This window comes from Telopea speciosissima, chromosome 1 (assembly GCF_018873765.1).
Source record: "Telopea speciosissima isolate NSW1024214 ecotype Mountain lineage chromosome 1, Tspe_v1, whole genome shotgun sequence".
Classification (NCBI taxonomy): Eukaryota; Viridiplantae; Streptophyta; class Magnoliopsida; order Proteales; family Proteaceae; genus Telopea; species Telopea speciosissima.
The window spans coordinates 68392397-68410630 of NC_057916.1; the positions used below are offsets into that span (position 1 = coordinate 68392397).

Here is an 18234-nt window from a genome sequence, read left to right on the forward strand (position 1 = left end):
GGCAATGAAACTATTTGTTAAAGATCTAAAGTCAGTAAGTCTCATGAGCAGTCATTTGACTTTGTGGCTCTACGACACAATTGATAGAAGTTATCTCCAGACCGTTTCATTTGCATCTGTGAAAATTGCCCTGTGATGCTCAATAAGGCACTGAACAACCTCAATAGCTCCAAAATCAGTGGGTGAGCCGTCATCGTCCAAGGGAATGGCAGAGGATGCATCAGTAATGTCACCTTCTTCTGTAGCAATCGAAAATAAAAAGACATTGGTAATCCCAAATTAACAGTGGTTGATAAAAACCAAAATTTTGAATTATTTTATATCACCTCTTCAGAAACTAGAGGAAACGGTTAAAAAAATCTTATGATGTGTTAAAAAGAATGCCATGTAAAAATGGTGAGTAAAGGGAAAAAGGAAAAAGACGAAAGTCATGCCTCTTCTTAAAACAAGAAAGGGATAGATTTTCATCTTATGGTAGAAAAAAAAGGATCGCAGCCTTTTCCATCACCAACAGGAATATTTGAATGAAAATGGGGGAAAAGAAGAGAATTGGGTTAAAATAAAATGTTAGAGATAAGCACAAATTCACACTCATGACACAGAAATGGGGAACTCTCAGGTGAAAATTTTGGCTCTCACATGCCAGACTACTACCAGTCATGTTTCATGAACTAGTTTTACATGGCTGATCAACTGCCATTGCAAAGTGAAGGCACGGGAGTAAAGTTATTAAGATTCCCAAATGCATGAGGTGTAAGCCTCAATTATGATCTTAAGCTTCTCATCCTAACTTTCAAAGACAAAAAAAAAATAAAAATGAGAACACAGAGAAAAATAGAGAGAAGAAATAAAATAAAACATCTTATAGGCTCCATTTGTTTCCAGGTAAAAACGATGTAAAAGGAAAATTTTCAGATCAAATTTGCATAAATGAGTAAGACGTAACAACAAAATTAAAAAAAAAATAATACCGCACTTAAATTTTGTTTAACAATTTTTAATGAAGTATCAAAAACAAAGTGCTCAGTAGGGGAGAGGCAGTAGAAGTCATATATCAGTTTCAATAGATGGTAGCAAAGATGTCAGGGTTGGCTCATAGCTCTTCAAACATCTTTTAAAGAAATCCTTGGTATGAAATTGAATCTCAAAAGGTTCTAAATACATTAGAGATAATGGATAGCAACCTTATTACTTTAAACAGAACAATAGGTGAAAGAAATAGAACAAAAAAAAGGACTATTTTCAAATTTGGTCCTGTAATGAGAGCCCAGCATGAAGCAAAGGTACAAATATAAGACTGAGCCATGAGACTGCACCTCACATGTGCTTCAAAGTTTGAGGTGTGTCTTTGGGATAGTTAAGTGACTCCAGAGATGAATCTTAAGGCCAATTCCTAAGCCTATTCTTGAGGCTCAAGGTCTAAGGTAACACTAAAATCGACTTGTAACCTACAATGCATACAGAGTTCATATAATAAACGATTAGAGCAATTACCTGAAAGAGTGTCCCAAGCACTGTAAGCAGGTGTTTGATCTATGGTATTCTTGGAAGGACCTTCGGTTGTATGACACCAAAACTGGCTAAAATGGTCTGGTCTTTTTCCCTTCTGCCAAATAATAACAGGAGCCGTTTCCACTGCAAGGCTGTGAGCATCCATCTGCATGTAAAGTGGTCATTTGAGAAGTGCAACACTAACAGTCAGACTACATACTGCAACCAAACTACTTATTCCTATTTCTAACTGTCCAAGATTTACTCAAGCCAATTTCTATGACTGACAAACCATGCCTCACCTGTGAGTGGGAGACTATATATTCTCTTTTCTTCCCCTCCCCATTCTCCCTTTCAATGATTTACATTATAGATTCTAAATATGACAATGATAGAAGTACTCAAAGTATAGTTGCAATAAAAGGGGCTCAACATAAAGTGAATCACATCTATGGTGATCAAGTTAGAATGCCATATCATACTATGGGCTAGATAGAATTGAAAGAGTTCTCCTCAGATATCAATACAATAGGATTAACTGTTATCACCCAATCTGAAGGTTTCTTTTCCTTTAGCAATCAAATAGGTATCATACAAACCATGAAGAAAAATCAGATTGTTCTGATCATCTATTCAGGATATCATCCAGGAGTCCAATTATGGATACGCCCTTGAAAATATGCTTTGAAGAATATTGAAATGAAAAGCAACTGAGACTGAAGAATATAAAAAGTAAACCAAGAGAGATTAATGCAAAACTAATCTTGAACCAGAGAGATCCAACTGGAGAACAGCTTGCGACAGGTTCATAAGTAAGGAATGAAAACAAATTACCAAAGAATTTTAATAACAGAGAATCAAGGGATCAGATTTAGCCAAAATTTTGGTCAAAGGCTTAATTGGATGGGACTTGAGAGAGTATAATATCAGAAATCAAGCTTGATCCAATGGTCACATTCCTACTTGAAAAGGAACTCCTAAATTTGAGAATCAATGAAAGGTTCAGAAAATCAGATTAGAGATTAATTTTGGTATCAAATAACAAGCCTAATGATAGTCAGATATCTGAGAACAGACTTAGAAAACAAAACTAGAAAATCGAGTAAGACTGAAATCAGATTTGTAGTAGGAAAACAGAAAATCAGTTTCAAGATTGAGTTTTGTAACCGTAAGAAGGTTCATAACATAAAAACAATTGCCAAGTATGCAAGCAGAATTGAAATCCAAAGGTTAGATTTGGAGTTTTAGAAAATTCCTAGATGGAGTAAGAATTCAAGAAACCAGAAAAAAAGAAAGGATTTTTATGCTAAGAAAAGAATCAGAACTAAAAATTGATATGACTAGAGAAGAAAATTGCATAACTAACCTTGTAATCAATGGAGAAGCAGACAAGAGCAGAGAAGAAAAGAGTAGGGAAGAGAAGAAATCAAGTCTGGGATACCAATCTTGTATCCCAAGCTCAACAGCTCCAAAACTCTTAAAAAACAACTCATATTGTTTAGTCAAATCATCTCCAATTGATGAGGGTGTCTTACATATAAAAAGACTTTCTAAAATTCCTAAATTGACTCATAAAAGGACTTCTAATCACTCTCTTATACTGACCTAAAGTAAATATACTCAAAACAGAATTCTTAAAAGCTATTAAGCATTGTGACTCAAGCACTTAACTACTAATCCCGTGCACTAACTTTACCCTCACTTTATACAACAACAACAACAACAACAACAAACTAAACCTTATCCCAACTTAATGGGGTCGGCTACATGGATCCAAACAAAACAAAGTAGGGAAAACTGAGGCCTAAACTAAAAAGGGGAATGAAGAGATGGCAAATGAGATGAGAAAAGAAAAATGACAAATGAAAGATGAAAGATGTAGGAGGAAAGAGGCACAACCCAGCAAATCAGGAGAATCTCAGCTAAATGGGGTCTGCTACATGAATACTTGCCCTCCAATATGCTCTAACTGAGGTCATACTTGGTACAAGACCTAGACTATTCACGTCCTTCCTCGCAACTTCTCCTATGGTCATTTTAGGCCTGCCCCTAGCTCTTTTAGCTCCTTCAATCGGAATTAAGGTTTTAGATCTCGGTTTCATCACTGGTTTCGCCAGGCCACGACACCGAGATCTCGGCGAGATCTTGTATTTTTTTTCCCCTCAACTCGATGGTTGGTTTCGGTGGCCATATGGCCAAGATAGGGGCTGAAACTTTACATTCCCCCTATTTTAGGCCTTCTAAACACAGTGGAACCATTAGTTTTTACAAATTCAAACCCAAAATGGTACTTTGACTACGGACCCTAAGTTGGTAGTCTACGACGTGCATGAGGTCTACCCTAGGTTGTTCCATATAATATGTAGAACTCATATAATTAAAGTAGAGGTGTAAAACAACTTAAATAAGCATTAGGAACTAAAATACATCAAACCATAAACCATTTAAGCATTAGGCATCATATTTATATTTCATAATCATATATGGTGATGGTTCGATGGTTTGTTAATAATTGTTTGAAACTTTGAAAGAAAGTAAGAGACACAGGTTAAACAAATACAAGTGTGTAACAAGTCCTACCATTTGAGAGTAGCTAGTACTGAAACGAGTGGCTGAAGGTAAAACGGATATTTTTCACTATTTTGATCATGTTTCTATGAAAAATTTGATCGGTGGACATTGTATCACATATAATAAGTACATAATCAATAAACAAGCATTGATCATGATTCTATGAAAAAAAATTATTTTTTAGATGAATAGTTACGTAACAGTGTTCTTGAGAAGCAAACCAACTCCCTTTCTTGATGTTGAAGCTTGAATGTTGAATCCACAGGCTTTAATCTTCCCTTAAAGGTGAGATTTACCAAAAAAAATCCACCAAAGTTGGGGTTTCCCTTCACAACAGACCGAGATTGGCGAAAGGAAGCGAGTCGAAATCTCGCCGAGAGGGGGGGGGTTTTATATGTTATAAGTTGGTTTGGTTCGAGTCGAGACTGAGATATAAGTCGAGATCTTGGCCGAGATATTGTATGTTTTTGGTATCGCATATGGTTTCGTCTCGAGAGCTGCTAAAACCGAGAAAATAGCGAGATCTCGCCGAGATCTTGTACCATAATCGAAATCATATCAGTCCTTACTGGGGCGTCCCTAGGCCTCCGTTGAACATAACCATCCCACCTCAAACGACTCTCTTAAAGCTTGTCATTGATCGAGGCAACTCCCAAGTCAGCTCCAATACGATTGATTATTCATTACTTTATCCTTCCTAGTTTTTCCGCACATCCATCTTAACACCCTCATCTCTACTACACATAGTTCTGAATATAACACTTCTTAACTGCCCAACATTCTGCCCCATACATCATAGTTGTTCGTACAACGGTCCTATAGAACTTTCTTTTTTTAAGCATTAGGCATCATATTTATATTTCATAATCACATAGCACTCCGGACGCACCTCTCCACTTCATCCATCCCACTTTAATCCTCTATGAAACATCATCCTTTGTGTCACCTTCTTTATTTATGATTGACCCCAAATATCTAAAATAGTCACTTTGCAGTATCTCTCTTTCCTCAATTCGCACCATGTCAGTATTCATCATAGTATGTCTAAAATTACACATCATATACTCCGTCATTGTTCTACTAATCTTAAAGCCTCTTGTTTCCATGGTTGATCTCCATAGCTCTAGTTTAGTATTAATCTATGTTTTTGTCTCATCTACCAAAACGATATCATCAGCGAAGAGCATACATCACGGGACTTCGTCTTGAATGCTCTTGGTTAGGTCGTCCATGATAAGTGCAGATAGATAAGGGCTTAAGGCTGATCCCTGATGTAACCCAATCGTAATTAGGAATTCCTTGTCCTGATCTCCCACAGATCCCACAATAGTCACCACACCCTCATACATATCTTTCCACATATTTACTCGACACCGCTCTCTTTACTAGAACCTGCCGGAATAAATCTCTAGAGACTTGGTCATAGGCTTTTTCCAGGTCAATAAAAATGACATGGAGATCTTTCTTGCTATCTCTATATCTTTCCATGAGCCTCCTCAATAAGCAAATAGCTTATGTCATGGATCTACCTGACATAAAGCCAAATTGGTTCACCGAGATATGAGTCTCTTCTCAAACGGGCTTCAATAATATTCTCCTAAAGTTTCATAGTGTGACTCATTAGCTTTATGCTTCTACAATTATTGCAGCTTTGGATATCACCTTCATTTTTGTAGATCAGGACTATGAAGGAAAGAGTGATATGATTACGATTGAAGGAGATAAAAAAAAAGCTATAGGAAGGCCTAAAATGACCATAGAAGTGGTTAGGAAGGATATGCAGAGTCTAGGTCTTGTACTAAGTATGACCTCAGATAGAGCCTATTGGAGGGCAAGGATCCATGTAACAGACCCCATATAGCTGAGATTCACCTGTCGTGCTGGGTTGTGCCTTTTTCCTCTTACTATCTTTCATCTTTCTTTTCCCTATTTTATTTCTATATCTCATTTGGCATTTTCTATTTTTCATTTCTCTTCTCTTTCCCCATCCCTCTTTTCCCATCTTTTCTTTCCTTTTTTTTTGGTTGGAACTTAGTTTTCCTTAATTGGTTTTGTTTGGATCCATGTAGCTGACCCCATTAAGTTGGGATAAGGCTGAGTTTGTTGCTGTTGTTGTGTTTGTACATCTCTCATATAATTACAACTATGCCACTGTCCTCTATTATTAAATAATGGAGGTGTGCCATTCTCGTAATTTTGGAAAACCATTTGACCCATGTTTGGACCCCAATTACAAAAATGTATGGGGCTAAAATTTTATGGGTAGGATAGGTGTGATATCCTCTACACTGGAATATATTCAGAATGAAGAGAAGAAGGGAGGGAAGGAAGGAGTCAGATTTGCAAGGAAGGGGGGGGGGGGGGGAGAGCTCCACAGCCAACCTGCTGCCTCAGGCCACACAGGCTTCAACGAAACAAACATCCCAAAGTTGAGATTACATGTTTATAAATAAGAGGAAAGTTGACACCTACCCAACTAGGAAACTAAAAACTTAAACACTCGCCTATGTATCTAACTCTATCTAAAACTCCCATATAAAAACACGTATTAAAAAGTTACAAAATAACCCCAATTTTGGAAAAACCATTTGAACCTTGTTTGGACCCCAATTACAAAAATGTACGGGGCTAAAATTTTATGGGTAGGATAGGTGTGATATCCTCTACAATGTGGAATATATTCAGAATGAAGAGAAGAAAGGAGGGAAGGAGGAGTCAGATTTGCAGGGAAGGGGGGTTGGGGGGGGGGGGGGAGAAGAGCTCCACTGCCAACCTGCTGCCTCAGGCCACACAGGCTTCAACGAAACAACCTCAATTCATTCATCCCAAAGTTGAGATTACATGTTTATAAATAAGAGGAAAGTTGAAACCTACCCAACTAGGAAACTAAAAACTTAAACAGGAAACTAAATAAAGACTCTCCTATGTATCTAATTGTTAGCTATATGGCCAGAATACCGTGGGGGTATTCTGGTCCTCTTTCTTTTGTTATTTTATTTATTTCGTACATGTGGTTTAGTCCCACATTGCTAATGTACAATTGTTTCATTCTTCATTATGATTATAAATAAAGATGTGCTTGGGATGACTATATCATCCAAGCATTCATTCTCTAATCCTATTCTATTAACATGGTATCAGAGCTGAATTCGAATTAGGGACCCCCCCCTTCTCTTCCTTTCTCGATTTCAGCCTCCTCCCCTCTCATTCGCAATTTTTTTTCTTCTCCTTTCCCCTTGTTCTTCATTCACCCCTATTAGGGCAGCACTGATGAGATGATCAATAGATCCAGTGGCTGACTGGTTGCCCTCCATTACCTCATTCTATGATCAAGTTATTTGATCGATAGGGACAATTTTAGCTCCAGTTGCTGCCCACGATATTTGAAGATTCTGTTTTTTTGTGGACTGCTCTCACTCCCTTCCAAGGAAGCAATCTACATCATTGAAGACTCAAGAACTGCAGCAGCATTTACTATTCTGGATTAGTTCCTATCTCCACCAAGTTTGAAGACATCCTAGATCGATTATTCTTCCACCAAATCAGGGTTTTTTCAAAACCCTGAGCATTATCGATCTAGGGTTTGCATGTTCTTGTTGCGGCTGATATTTGGCAGAGTGATTCAGCATTACTAGAGCACCACTCGATCCTAGTTTCAGCTCCATCTGCTGAGATTTTGCTCTTCTTCTTCGCTACATCGATCTCATCAATTTCAGGGTTTTTCCCAAAACCCTGTAAAAATCGATCTAAGGGATTTACTTGGCTACTGTTGTTGATTTTTGGAGACCCTTGTTCTACCACTACCAGCAGGCTCTCCTCCAATTTTCAGCCCTTAACTTGGAGGATTTCTTGGGTTTTTCTTCACAACAGCCCCCTTCTACGATTTGGGCTTCTCTACTGTCTTCATGGGTGACTCTGTGGATTCGACTACTACTTCTGTTGGTGATGGAACCAGCAAGCCAGATTATCACACTTTTTCTCCAAATCCAATCAAGTTGGATGGCGGTAATTATTTGCTTTGGTCTAGGTCTGCATCCTTTGCCATTGCTGGCCGTGGCCTTACGGGTCATATTAGGGGCACTACTGTTATGCCCACTGAGGTTGGAGTTGCTCAAGACAAGTGGCTTGCCAACAAGGGAGTTCTTATGTCCTACCTAATTGGTTCTATGACTACAGATCTGCAGCACAATTTTCTTCTCCTTGACACAGCCTCGAAAATTTGGGCTGCTTGCAAGGAAACTTACGGACAGCTTGGCAATGATGCCCAGGTTTATGAACTCAGGAAGAAGGTCCTTCACACTACTCAGGGGGAGTCGATAGTCTCCAAGTACTATGCTACTTTGCGCAGCCTTTGGCAGCAACTGGACCACTTTTCTGACTTTCACCCAAGTACAGCTGCTGATATTACTTTTTACAAACAACATATGGACAATATCAGAGTCTATGATTTTTTGGCAAGTTTGAATGTCGAGTATGATCAGATTCGGGTTCAGGTGTTGGGTCATAAGCCATTTCCCACACTTGAACAGTCCTATGCCCTGGTCTCCTCTGAAGAAAACCGTAGGGCTGCCATGTTGCACCATCCTATTACTGACAGATCGGCACTCCAGGCTGCTGCCCCTGCCACTCCTGCACCTAGTGGCACTGCTTCTCTTGGTGATTCTACTACTGGGTCTGTTGTTTGTGAGTACTGTCACAAACCTTACCACACCAAGGAGAAGTGCTGGAAACTTTATGGGAACCCGGCTGACTTTGAAGCTAAAAGGGCTGCCAAGACCAAGACAAAGACTAAGACCAAGGCCCATTAGACTGAGACTGTTACTGCGGCCCCTGCTACTGACCCTGGTCTATCCCAGGATGATCTACAGGCACTCCTTCGTTTGCTGAGGTCTTCTGCTACTGCTGCCTCTACTACATCAACTACTGCCAATTCTTCTGCTACTTCAGGTTCCCACTTTGCCCGGTCAGGTATTCCATTTGGGGGTCATTGTGCTTCTGTAGCTTCACATCCTTGGATCATAGATTCTGGGGCTACAGATCATATGACCGGTTCCTCTGGTTTGTTTCATAGATATTCTCCCACTTCTGGGAAAGACAAGGTCAAGGTAGCTGATGGTTCCCTTTCTTCGATATCTAGAAAAGGAATCATTAACTGCACTTCCTCTCTTCCATTAACTTCTGTTTTGCATATTCCTAATTTTACTACTAACTTTCTTTCCATTAGTAGTATTACTCGTGATCTTAACTGCAAAGTCCCTTTCTTTCCTTCTCATTGTGTGTTTCAGGATCTGGACTCTGGGAGGATGATTGGATTGGGTAAAGTGCACGGTGGGCTGTACCTGCTTGATGATGGTCGGTTCTCTCCACCACCATTGCCTTCTCCACTACACCAGAACTCCATGGTCTCTTCTGAACTCTACCAGTGGCACTCTAGGTTAGGTCACCCCCCTTTAGGAATTTTAGCACATTTATTTCCTAGTTTGGTCACCCTTCGTACTAAGGATGACTTTTTTTGTGAGGCGTGTATTCTGGCCAAACAGACACGTTCAAATTATCCTATTTTAAATAAAAGGAGTTCTTCTTGCTTTCAATTAGTGCACTCTGATGTTTGGGGCCCTAATCGTAAACCCTGTATTTCTGGTCATCGGTGGTTTGTCTCTTTCATCGGTGGTTTGTCTCTTTCATTGATTGTCATTCTAGGCACACATGGGTGTATCTTTTGCACACAAAAAATCAGGTTTTTTCATGTTTTCAACACTTTCATAAAATGGTCCAAACTCAGTTCCAGGCTACTCTCAAAATATTGATAAGTGATAATGGGACAGAGTATAAAGAATCACAATTTCAAAAATATTTGGCTGACCATGGAATCATTCATCAAACTAGTTGTGTTGATAACCCTACCCAGAATGGTGTGGCAGAAAGGAAAAACCGCCACTTGTTAGAAATGGCCAGAGCTTTGATGTTTGCGAAAAATGTCCCATCTCAATATTGGGGGGATGCGGTTCGTACGGCGGCCTATCTCATCAATACGCTGCCCTCTAGGGTACTTAACTCCTGTAGCCCCTCTGATATTTTGATTGGTAATTCCCCCTTTATTGTGCCTCCCAAGGTGTTTGGTTGTGTATGTTATGCTAGAGATACCAAATCTCCAGGCAAACTTGAACTTCGAGGGCTCCGTTGTATTTTCTTGGGTTATTCTCCAACCCAGAAAGGCTATAAATGCTACCATCCCCCTTCCCGCCGTACCGTGGTTAATATGGATGTTATTTTCCATGAGTCCCTTTCTTATTATTCTTCGCCACCTCTTTAGGGGGAGAGTGCTGGTGAAGATGTGGCTTTTGAAATTCCTTTACCTGAGGTGCCTTTGGCTGCTGCCCAGCCATCTTTACCACCCTCGGCTGCTGTCCAGCCCCCTTTACCACCCACGACTGCTGCCCAGCCCTTTTTGGATGCTTCCCATCCAACTTTGGATGCTGCCCATCCTACTTTGGAGACTGCCCAACAACCTCTGGCTGTTCCTCCCTTACCTAATGGGAATCCTTTACAGGGGGAGACCACAGAAAATAGTGTTGTTAATATTCCTATTCAGGGGGAGCTGACTCCAATCCAGAGAACTATTGGTGAATTTCAGAAGAGAATTGACAACTCCAACATGATCACCTATACAAGGGGCAGATCCACCAGAGGGCAATTGCATCCCACTGTAGCACCAGTACCCATCCAATTGTCGGCTCCAGACACAGATCCTACATCTCCTGGTAATCCATCTCCTTCCGACCTACCTATTGCACTTCGCAAAGGTACTAGGACTTGCACTTTACATCCCATATCTCATTTTGTTTTTTATAACTCTCTTTTCGTGCATTTGTATCTTCTCTTTCCTCTATCTCGATTCCTAGAAATTGGCAGGAAGCATCTACAGATGGAATGTGGAAGGCAGCAATGTTGGAAGAAATGAGAGCACTGCACAAAAATAATACGTGGGATCTTGTGGCTCTTCCTCCAAGGAAAAAACCAGTGGGATGTAGATGGGTCTTCGTGGTTAAACAAAAAGCTGATGGCTCGGTGGATAGGTATAAGGCATGTCTGGTTGCAAAGGGGTTCACTCAGACTTATGGAGTTGACTATCAGGAGACCTTTGCACCAGTGGCAAAGCTCAACACCGTCAGGGTGTTATTATCTTGTGCTGCGAATCTTGGGTGGGATCTTCAGCAGTTAGATGTCAAAAATGCCTTCCTCCATGAAGAGCTTGAGGAGGAGGTATATATGGACATTCCACCAGGTTTTTCTGATGACAGGACTAAGGGCAGGGTTTGTAAATTGAAGCGTGCCCTTTATGGTTTGAAGCAGTCACCTAGGGCCTGGTTTGGCAGATTTCATAAGGCTATGATTTCAGCAGGTTACAAGCAGACCAATGCTGATCACACTTTGTTTATCAGACGTCTTGGTAACAAGGTTACTCTTCTCATAGTCTATGTGGATGATATTGTGGTCACGGGTAATGATGATGCTGCAATCAGGGATTTGAAAATTCTTCTTGGCCGTGAATTTGAGGTCAAAGATCTTGGTCCCCTAAAATATTTTCTAGGGATAGAAGTTGCTCGATCTTCAAAGGGCATCTTTCTTTCTCAAAGAAATATGTCCTTGATTTATTGACTGAGACAGGGCTACTTAGCTGTCATCCTTCAGATACTCCTATGGAAGCTACTACAAAACTTAGGGAGAAAGAGGGTGAGCTGTTGACAAGGGTGCTTACGGTTAGTGGGCAAACTAATCTACCTTTCTCACACACGCCCGACATTGCGATTCTTTGTAAGTTTGGTGAGTCAGTTCATGCATGATCCCTATTCCTCTCATATGGATGCATCAGTCGTATTTAGAGGTATTTGAAGTCCGCTCCGGAAAGGGAATCCTTCTATCTCCCAATGGTCACTGAAGATTGAAGCCTATCCGATGCCAATTGGGCTGGTTCTCCTGACAGAAATCTATCTCTCGCTCTTGTTCCTTTGTGGGTGGGAACCTTGTCACATGGCGAGCAAAACGGAATGTTGTGGCAAGGTCTAGTCTTGAAGCCGAGTTCCGCGCAATGGCACAAGGAATTTGTGAACCCGTGGCTTAGAGGATTATTGCAGGATATTGGTGTTGTTGTCCATCTTCCTATGATGCTTTATTGTGACAATAAAGCCGCCATTAGCATTGCTCATAACCCTGTCCAGCATGATCGTACTAAACACGTGGTGGTTGACTGTCATTTCATCAAGGAGAAGCTTGAAGCCGGCCTCATTTGTATTCCCTTTGTGAAGTCCACTGATCAACTGGCTGATGTGTTCACTAAGGGGCTGAGTAGCAAGCTGTTTCATCCTATCTTAGTCAAGTTGGGCATCCATGATATATATGCACCAACTTGAGGGGGAGTGTTAGCTATATGGCCAGAATACCGTGGGGGTATTTTGGTCCTCTTTCTTTTGTTATTTTATTTATTTCGTACATGTGGTTTAGTCCCACATTGCTAATGTACAATTGTTTCATTCTTCATTATGATTATAAATAAAGATGTGCTTGGGATGACTATATCATCCAAGCATTCATTCTCTAATCCTATTTTGTTAACACTAACTCTATCTAAAACTCCCATATAAAAACAAGTATTAGAAAGTTACAAAATAACCCCAATCGCATGGCCTGGTTTGGGTCATTTGGCTCAATAATGAGCTAGAACATTTCCTACGTCTACGATCTGCATCAAAATCATTAGTTGTCAAGAACTTATTTGAGTTAAAAAATAGAGGCCTAAGATATCCCCCTTAGGAAAATAATATGCAGGTTTATAATAACATCCATGCATGCATTTTAAAACAATATATGGTTGTCATTAGTTAACCGGGGATATAAAACACATATTCTTAGAAGAGTGGTCTCCACACTTTAGCGAAGTACAAGAACTTACATGGATCCTGTTAGTTATATTGGACCAGAATACCCCCACGGGTATTCTGGACTTTTTTCCTTTATTATTTGTTAGTTTCTTATGTGATTTAATCCCACATTGCTTATGTAATTATTTTTACTATTTCATTATAGTTATAAATACAATGTGCTTAGGATGAACTAATCATCCAAGCATTAACCTAATTCAAATCTGTTTCTACATGGTATCAGAGCAGATTTCGAACTAGGGACACCAATTTTTCTCGGTTTTTGTTCTTCTTCTCTCTCTCGATCTTCTTCTCTTCTAGTTCTCTCCTTCTTCTCCCTTGTTCTTCATTCCCATATAGGGCAGCACTGATGAGGTAATCATGTGATCCAGTTGCTGCCCCCATTACCTCATTTATGACTTATAATTCTGTTCGATAGACTCCAATCAACACTGCTGCGATATTGGTTCTTCAGTTCCTTCTTGGAGATTGCTTCTACGTTAGATACAAGGGCTCCTCTCCTCGCTTTGAAGACCAGAAGCTGCTGCAGAATTGTTGTTTTATTGGTTCAGAAATTATTCCTCAAGATCGAAGACTTCCTTGAGATCGATTCCTCCATTATCAGGGTTTTTTTCAAAACCCTGACATCTATCGATCTTAGGGTTATTGCTGCCCACTGTTGTTGATTTTTTGCAAGTGTTTTCTTCACTTATAAGGGCTCCTTCGACAGCTATATCAGCTTCTACAGATCTGTTTTTTGGTGTGTGAAGACCTTGAGATCGATCTCATCATTACAGGGTTTTTTAAACCCTAATTCTATCGATATTGGGCTGCTGCACCTGTTTTTTTTGGATCTGATTTTTCTGCAGATGTGTTTCTCTTATTAAGGACTTCTCTACCTCAGTTTTTCAGCCACTTTGATATTATTTATTGCAGCCTAGGCTCATCCATCGATTCCATCACTTTAGGGTTTTGTTCAAAACCCTAAAAACCATAATCGATCAAGGTTCCTTTTTGGCTGCTGGTTCTATTTGTTTGGGACTTTACTTGAAGTTGTTTGGCCTTCTCTGCTGCCGGTATGGGTGACTCTACCAACTCTACTGCTACTTCTATTCATGATGGCAATCACAAGACAGATTATCACAGCTTTCCACCTAACCCCATCAAACTGGATGGCTCAAATTACCTTCTGTGGTCCAGATCAGCCTCCTTTGCCATTGCTGGTCATGGCCTCACTGACCATATTGATGGCACTATTGTTAAGCCTAATGATAAAGGCCCTGATCAGACTAAGTAGCTGGCCAATAATGGTGTTCTCATGTCCTACCTCATAGGCTCTATGACTTCAGCTTTACAGCATAATTTTCTTCTTCTGGATACTGCCGACCAGATTTAGGCGCTTGCAAGGAGACCTACGGATAGCTTGGCAATGATGCCCAGGTTTATGAAATTCGAAAGAAGGTCCTTCACACTACTCAGGGAGACCTGTCTGTTTCGGACTACTATGCTTCTCTCCGTAGCCTGTGGCAACAGTTGGATCATTACTCTGATTTTCACCCCTCTACAGTTGCTGATATTGCCTCTTATAAGAAACATGTGGACAAGATCACAGTCTATGATTTTCTAGCTGGTTTGAATATGGAGTATGATCCCATTCGTGTTCAAGTGTTGGGCCATACACCTTTTCCCACACTTAAACAATCTTATGCATTGGTTTCTTCTGAGGAGAACCGTAAGGCTGCCATGTTACATCCTCCTATTACTGACAGATCTGCTCTCAAGGCTGCTGCCCCCATCACTCCTACACCTATTGGCACTGCTTCTCTTGGTGATTCTACTACAGGGACTGTTGTTTGTGAGCACTGTCACAAACCATATCACACCAAGGAGAGGTGCTGGAAACTTCATGGGAAACCAACTGACTTTGAAGCAAAACGGGCTGCCAAGACCAAGACCAAGACCAAGACCAAGACAAAGCCCAAGGCCCATCAGACTGAGACTGTTACTACAGACCCTACTACTGACCCTGGTCTATCCCAGGATGAGCTACAGGCATTTCGACGTATGCTGAGGTCTTCCGCTGTTGCTGCCTCTACTACATCAGCTACTGCCAATTCTTCTGCTCATTCAGGTTCACACTTTGCCCGGTCAGGTATTCCTTTTGGCGGTCATTGTGCTTCTGTAGCCTCCCATCCTTGGATCATAGATTCTGGGGCTACAGATCATATGACCGGTTCCTCTAGTTTGTTTCATCGATACTCTCCTACTTCTGGGAAGGACAAGGGCAAGGTAGCTGATGGTTCTCTTTCATCTATCTCTGGAAAGGAAATCATCAACTGCACTTCCTCCCTTCCATTAACTTCTGTTTTGCACATTCCTAATTTTACTACTAACCTTCTTTCCATTAGTAGTATTACTCGTGATCTTAACTGCAAAGTTACTTTCTTTCCTTCTCATTGTGTGTTTCAGGATCTGGCCTCTGGGAAGACGATTGGATTGGGTAAAGTGCACGGTGGGCTGTACCTGCTTGATGATGGTCGCTTCACTCCACCACCATTACCTTCTCCACTACACCAGAACTCCATGGTCTCTTCTGAACTCTACCAGTGGCACTCTAGGTTAGATCACCCCCCTTTAGGAATTGTAGCACATTTATTTCCTAGTTTGGTCACCCTACATACTAAAGATGACTTTTTTTGTGAGGTGTGTGTTCTGGCCAAACAGACACGTTCAAATTATCCTATTTCAAATAAAAGAAGTTCTTCTTGTTCTTGGCAGCCCGTTTTGCTTCTGATGTTTGGGGCCCTAATCGTAAACCCTCTATTTCTGGCCATCGGTGGTTTGTATCTTTCATTGATTGTCATTCTAGGAACACATGGGTCTATCTCTTGCACACCAAAAATCAAGTTTTTTCATGCTTTCAACACTTTCATAAAATGGTCCAAACTCAGTTCCAGGCTACTCTCAAAATATTGAGAAGTGATAATGGAACAGAGTATAAAGAATCACAATTTCAAAAATATTTGGCTGACCATGGAATCATTCATCAGACTAGTTGTGTTGATACCCCTGCCCAGAATGGTGTGGCAGAAAGGAAAAACCACCACTTGTTAGAAATGGCCAGAGCATTAATGTTTGCGAGGAATGTCCCGTCTCAATATTGGGGGGATGCGGTTATCACGGCAGCCTATCTCATCAATAGGCTGCCATCTCGGGTACTTCACTCCCGTAGCCCCTCTGATGTTTTAATTGGTAATTCCTCCTTTATTGTGCCTCCCAAGGTGTTTGGTTGTGTGTGTTATACTCGAGATACTAAATCTCCTAACAAACTTGAACCTCGAGGACTCCGTTGTATTTTCTTGGGTTATTCTCCAACCCAGAAAGGCTATAAATGTTACCATCCCCCTTCCTGCCGTACTATGGTTAGCATGGATGTTGTTTTCCATGAGTCCCTTTCTTATTATTCTTCACCACCTCTTCAGGGGGAGAGTGCTGGTGAAGATGTGGCTTTCGAGATTCCTCTACCTGAGGAGCCTCTGGCTGCCCAGCCCTCTTTACCACCCACGGCTGCTGTCCAGCCCCTTTTGGATGCTTCCCATCCACCCTTGGATGCTGCCCATCCTACTTTGGAGACCTCCCAACAACCTCTGGCTGTTCCTCCCTCACCTAATGGGAATCCTTTACAGGGGGTGACCATAGAAAATAGTGTTGTTAATATTCCTACTCAGGGGGAGCAGACTCCGGTCCAGAGAACTATTGGTGAATTTCAGAAGAGAATTGACAACTCTAACATGATCACCTATACAAGGGGAAGGTCCACAAGAGGGCAGCTGCATCCCACTATAGCACTAGTACCCATCCAATTGCCGGCTCCAGACACAGATCCTACATCTCCTGGTAATCCATCTCCTTCCGACCTACCTATTGTACTTCGCAAAGGTACTAGGACTTGCACTTTACATCCCATATCTCATTTTGTTTCGTATAACTCTCTTTCTCCCTCTTTTCGTGCATTTGTATCTTCTCTTTCCTCTGTTTCGGTTCCTAGAAATTGGCAGGAAGCATCTACAGATGGAAAGTGGAAGACAGCAATGTTGGAAGAAATGAGAGCACTACACAAAAATAATACGTGGGATCTTGTGGCTCTTCCTCCAGGGAAAAAACCAGTGGGCTGTAGATGGGTCTTCGTAGTTAAACAGAAGGCGGATGGTTCGGTGGACAGGTACAAGGCACGTTTGGTTGCAAAGGGGTTTACTCAGACTTATGGAGTTGACTATCAGGAGACCTTTGCACCAGTGGCAAAGCTCAACACTGTCAGGGTGTTATTATCTTGTGCTGCAAATCTTGGGTGAGATCTTCAGCAGTTAGATGTCAAAAATGCCTTTCTCCATGGGGAGCTTGAGGATGAGGTATATATGGACATTCCACCTGGTTTCTCTGATGACAGGACTACGGGCAAGGTTTGTAAATTGAAGCGTGCCCTTTATGGCTTGATGCAGTCACCCAGGGCTTGGTTTGGCAGATTTCATAAGGCTATGATTTCAGCAGGTTACAAGCAGACCAATGCTGATCACACTTTGTTTATCAGACGACTTAGTGACAAGATTACTCTTCTCGTAGTCTATGTGGATGATATTGTGATCACTGGTAATGATGATGCTGCAATCAGGGATTTGAAAATTCTTCTTGGCTGTGAGTTTGAGGTCAAAGATGTTGGTCCCCTAAAATATTTTATAGGGATAGAAGTTGCTCGATCTTTAAAGGGCATCTTTCTTTCTCAAAGAAAATATGTCCTTGATCTATTGACTGAGACAGGGTTACTTGGCTGTCATCCTTCAGATACTCCTATAGAAGCTACTACAAAACTTAGGGAGAAAGAGGGTGAGCCGGTTGACAAGGGCGCCTATCAGCGGTTAGTAGGCAAACTAATCTACCTTTCCCACACACGCCCTGACATTGCAGTTGCTGTGAGTTTGGTGAGTCAGTTCATGCATGATCCATATTCCTCTCATATGGATGCGGTCCGTCGTATTTTGAGGTACTTGAAGTTTGCTCCAGGAAAGGGAATTCTTCTATTTGCCAATGGTCACTTGAAGGTTGAAGCCTATACTGATGCCGATTGGGCTGATTCTCCTAACAGGAAATCGATCTCTGGCTACTGTTCCTTTGTGGGTGGAAACCTTGTCACATGGCGGAGCAAAAAGCAGAATGTTGTGGCAAGGTCTAGTGCTGAAGCCGAATTCCGCGCAATGGC

At 41.2% G+C, this 18234-nt stretch overlaps 1 protein-coding gene across 3 annotated transcripts in view; it reads right to left on the minus strand.

The window, feature by feature from the left end:
• The window catches only part of LOC122646535 (uncharacterized Rho GTPase-activating protein At5g61530), a 29483-nt gene continuing 11249 nt past the window's right edge, over nt 1–18234 (minus strand). For 2 of the 3 annotated variants that reach the window (XM_043840108.1, XM_043840114.1), the window contains exons 9-10: nt 1495–1657; nt 1–239 (exon numbers count right to left, since the gene is read on the minus strand). In XM_043840108.1, the coding sequence (XP_043696043.1) occupies nt 91–239; nt 1495–1657 (312 nt within the window). In that variant the 3' untranslated portion in view covers nt 1–90. The remainder of the gene's footprint in view (nt 240–1494; nt 1658–18234) is intronic. The other variant, XM_043840121.1, reaches the window with a different exon arrangement.